General features: G+C 53.2%; 1 protein-coding gene across 1 annotated transcript in view; it reads left to right on the forward strand.

Annotated features, from left to right (window-relative positions):
• SARDH (sarcosine dehydrogenase) overlaps positions 1 to 4,637 on the forward strand; it is a gene marked incomplete at its 5' end in the record, with an annotated part of 20,166 nt that overhangs the window by 6,857 nt on the left and 8,672 nt on the right. The window contains 5 exon segments of the mRNA XM_009871231.1: positions 1,115 to 1,256; positions 2,857 to 2,940; positions 3,391 to 3,504; positions 4,047 to 4,185; positions 4,501 to 4,614. Coding sequence (XP_009869533.1) covers positions 1,115 to 1,256; positions 2,857 to 2,940; positions 3,391 to 3,504; positions 4,047 to 4,185; positions 4,501 to 4,614 — 593 coding nt within the window.

Here is a 4,637-nt window from a genome sequence, read left to right on the forward strand (position 1 = left end):
GGGGCTTTCCAGCCCTTGCATCTGGATTACCCGAGCATTCCCCATATCCTATCTGCTCCGTCGTCAGGCTGGTGTCAGACCCGTTATTTTTTCCTTTTAGAGGTTATTACTAAGCTTCTCTTTAAATAACTCCCTTTTCCGCACATTTCAATATTTATCCTCTCAAAACACTCGCTTGTAAATATTTCATCTGGCAGCTGTTGCTCTTCTTGCCGCTGTCAAAATTCAGCATGTCGGTGAGTGGGTGGCCGGGGGTGCCGGTGACACGCCATGTGCCACCTGCTGCCTGTCACCTGCACAAGAGGCAGCTGCGAGCCCACAGCTGCTTTTGGGGGAGCATCCCTTGCATGGCTTGTGCTGCTGCAGAGCTCCAGCACCCTTCCTCTTCTCTGAACCCAGCCGGCAGGGAGGGAAGCTGAAAATACTGTTTTAAAAAGCTCTATAAATGACATTTTGTCTTGCCTTTTGCCTGCCGCCTGCCTCCCTTTCTCCAGCCCCGGGAAAGGTGCCACCAGCACCCGGGGCTGCTGTCCCTGAGTTAGAGTCTATGGTAGTAACAACCCAAGCGTGTGCTGAACTGGCACATTCCTTCAAGGAGCTTTTCTGCTTGAAAAAATGAAAATATGTCAAGCAAATTTAAAACTTAAAATACTTTAGGTTTTATTTGTCTTTCAGCCCAGGGAGAATTGGATGAAAAATGTAAGGAATGGCCTGAGGTCTTTCCCTTGTCAGGGCTGTTTAAACCTGGGCTGTGCATGAGGCATCCTCTGAGGCTGGCCCCATGCTGAAGCAGAGCAGAATTAACCTCAGTTCTCTTCTTTATTTTTCTTCTTTTCCTTCCAAGCAGGACTGTATTCTGCTCCCAGTTGCTCTGGGGTAGAGGTGCCTGGAAGCAGGGCTGGGGAGCTTGGAGGGGGTTGCTGCAAGCACCCGGCTCCAGTGGGCAGCCCTGCGGCACCAAGTCCCGTTTGGTTTCCCAGGTGCAGAAATAGCAATTTTACACCCCAGCAGCTGCACCCACTGCTGGGTATGGCCAAGAGGGCCATGTCCAAGGGAGGAGGGATGCCATGAGCTGGCAGGCTCATGCCGACACTGCCTTTTCCCTGCTTTCCAGGAGGTTCCACCACTCCCTCACCGACAACAACCGCTGGATCCGGGAGCGGAGCCACGAGTCCTACGCCAAGAACTACTCCGTCGTCTTCCCCCACGATGAGCCGCTGGCGGGGCGCAACATGAGGAAGGACCCCCTGCACGAGGTGAGGATGAGCACCCTGACCCAGGCTACTGTGCAAGGAGCGAAGGGAGACCCTTGCACCATCCTTGCTGTAAAAAAGAGGTGGCAAAGAGTGGCCACAGCCACGTCACTCCCCATACCAGCGTGCTGCATCCTTCTTCCATCCATCCATGCTGGGGAGACACCTGCTGAATCCCAGAGCTCCCCAGGTGCATGCTGTGAGGGCGCTGGGGCCGTGGGCAGTTTAATGGTAGAGATGCTGAATGTTCCCGTAACATTTAGTTTAGCAGATTCGGTTTAAGAGCCCGGTGATGGTCTCTGGACAAGAGAAAAGTGGAGAGGAGGGCTCAGAGGTTTTTTCATTCGCTGCCAGTCCGATTCAGGGGCAGTTGCAAGGGCTGTGGGATGCTGGATCTCCTGCCCTCAGTTCACCATGCCTTGCTTACAGCTCAGCAGCGTCTTTTCCTCCCCAAGATAGCATCTTGCAATCCAGAGTGGGGCTGGGGCACCGGGGTGGGGAAATGGAAGAGTGGGGAGCAGCTGTGCCTCCATGAAGACAGGTTTGCTAGCACCCCCTAAGTCCCCAATGGTTTTGCTCCCTGGATCTGCCAGCTCCTCCCTGCTCTCACCTTCACCAGCTGCTTCCTTGCACAAATCTCCAGAGGTGAATTCTTTCAAGATGCAGCACAGCGGTTCTCTGCATCAGCAGCATTGCAGCAACTGCAGCTCAGAGCTGCCGAAATCACCCCCAGCTCCTGAGGTCCTCGGCGTGATCTGGGGCCGGTGCCTCGTCCCACTCCATCACTGCCAGTCCCAGCCCCAGAAATGAGCAGCCTCATTTCTTGAGCCCGTTTCTGCCTGTTGCTAATTCATATCGCATCATCCCTCTTCTGATGGAGAGCAGAGGTTCAAGCAGTAAAACAGACATCCCTCCCCGCCGTCCCCCGGTGTTTGGTTGACAGCTTGGTTGTTTTCTGTCACCGAGGATGCAATTTATTTTTTAATAGCATGTCTAATAAGCGATGCCCATTTGACTGACAGCCTGGTATTTATACATGCAGCTCCAGAACATGTGCCGTGTTTTATAAATAGGCACTGAATCATTTCTGAAATGTTCAACAAATTCTATTCTTTTCCGAACAGAGGCACCAAACAAAAATATCTTAATGGATCCCTAATTAATAGCGCGCAGAGAGATTTTCCTGAGAGCATAGAGGAGGAATGAGAAGGTTGCTACATAAACCTTAGATGTTATTATATAATTACTCTCGTAAATATTGAGGGGAATCTTGCTCTCTGGATTTAGCATCTCTCAGTCAGTAATTTGTGCGCCATAGCGTGAGCGTTGGTGGAGTGCACAGCTGGGCTGCCCGTTGGCTGCTGTTGAGGCAAATACCTTTCTTGAGGGGACAAAAATATCCGCCAATTTGCAGGCAGCTGGGGTTTGCCACTGTTTTAAAGGACAAACCACAGAGCTGATTTTGGCTGCTGATAGCCAAAGGGGTCACAGGTTGGGCCTTGAGCACACGCTCCAGGCGAGCAGCCTGGGTGCTGCTCAGAAAGCAGGGAAAAAGGCTTTTTCTTAACCGTTTTTTCCCATTTCTCTGGCTTTGCTTGCATAGGAACTGCTGCGGCAGGGCTGCGTTTTCCAGGAGCGACACGGCTGGGAGAGGCCCGGCTGGTTCAGCCCCGGGGGAGCAGCCCCGGTAAGCAGGGCACACGCGTTTCGGGGACGTTCAGCCCGGAGGGTACCAGCCGTGCCGGGAGCGAGTGGGCTGTGCCCTGCGGTGTACAGGCTGTGTGATGTGCTGCAAGAAGTTGCAGGTTCCACAGACGGGTCCATAAAAGCTCTTGGGATTTAATTCTCTCTAGGAGTGGTAGGAGGGAGATCTGTGTGTCTGTCTGCCTGTCCCTCAGCAACAGGCAGCATCTGCCTGCGATGCCCCCAAACATGAGATCCTGGGAGGTCCCCAGGCTGGGGACCCATGGCTGCGGGCAGGGATGCCAGGCTGGGGACCCATCACCACAGCCACGTCCTGCACAGACCTGCTCCTCTCCCAGCATGGGCTGAATGTGACTTGGAGCAGCCCCTTGGTTTCAGCCTCACATCATCTTCCTCACTGCCCCCATCCTTCCATATTTTCTCCCCTCGCCAGGTGCTGGATTACGACTACTATGGCGCGTATGGCCAGGAGCGTCACAGGGACTACACCTACAACCGGCTGCTGGGGGACGAGTACACCTTCGACTTCCCCCCCCACCATGACGTTGTGAGTGCAGCGGGGGCAGCCCTCCCCAGCCAAAACAGCTGGGCACATCTGGAGCTGGGAGGCAGCAGAGCCTGTGCTGCACTGCCACTCGGGTGGAGTTGGTGAGGCTTGGAACAGGGGGAAGCAGGGAGCTTTGCCCAAAACTGGGGAAAATGTTCCAAAAGGATTAAGGGAGTTGCATGGCCCATGCTCAGAAAACCTCAGCAGGGAGGCCATGAGGGTTTTACTGCTGCTTTCCCAAATGAAAAAGTTGAGGCCAGCTTGGGGGAAATACCCAATTTCATAAAATTTAACTATTGTTATTGATAACTGCCACTGTGTTAGTGAGGTAAGGAATTGGACTGAGCATACACAATAGCCTGTCAGACTTGCTGCATTTAATACATGATTTTTCAGGAGTATTTTGAAGCCTTGCAGCCTTTAAAGGCACCAAGTGAGTGTCCTGGTATTGTTTCTCATTACATAAATGGTTCTGATATGTGCCTCCCTTTGTGGAGTGAGAACATGGCTCGACTTCAGCCATGTGTTTGCTGTAATTGCAGATCAAGAATGAATGCTTAACGTGCAGAAATGCCCTGGCTCTCTTCGACATGTCTTATTTTGGGAAATTCTACCTGGTTGGGCCTGAAGCAACCAAAGCAGCAAACTGGCTGTTTACTGCTGATGTGAGCAAAGCGCCAGGTACCAGCCTTTATTTCAGCTCCACCTTGCTTCTGCTGGGAATTCACATTTTATGCCAAAACAACCAGGGGGGGGACACCTAAACTGGCTTTTCTTTTAAATGCTACTTTTGCAGGGGGTATGGGAAGCACTTGAGGGTGACTGCTTTCCTCGTGTTCACTGGAGGCTGGGTTCTGCTCTTGTTTGCACTGGGACAAATGTGCTCTGAGCCAGGGGTCTGGCCCTCTGGCTCCAGCTGTGGCTCACAGCTGGGGATGTGATGGGTAAGAGGCCGGGGCTGTCTGATGGGCACCGGTGCCATTCTCCTTCCTGCAGGTTCGACTGTGTACACCTGCATGCTGAACAAGCAGGGCGGCGTGGAGAGTGACCTGACCGTCAGCCGCATCAGCCCAGGGGACCCAGCCTCTCCCTTGGCCCCCACCTTCGAAGGTAAAAGCCCTGAGCGTGGGGAT

This window comes from Apaloderma vittatum, unplaced genomic scaffold (assembly GCF_000703405.1).
Source record: "Apaloderma vittatum isolate BGI_N311 unplaced genomic scaffold, ASM70340v1 scaffold23710, whole genome shotgun sequence".
Classification (NCBI taxonomy): Eukaryota; Metazoa; Chordata; class Aves; order Trogoniformes; family Trogonidae; genus Apaloderma; species Apaloderma vittatum.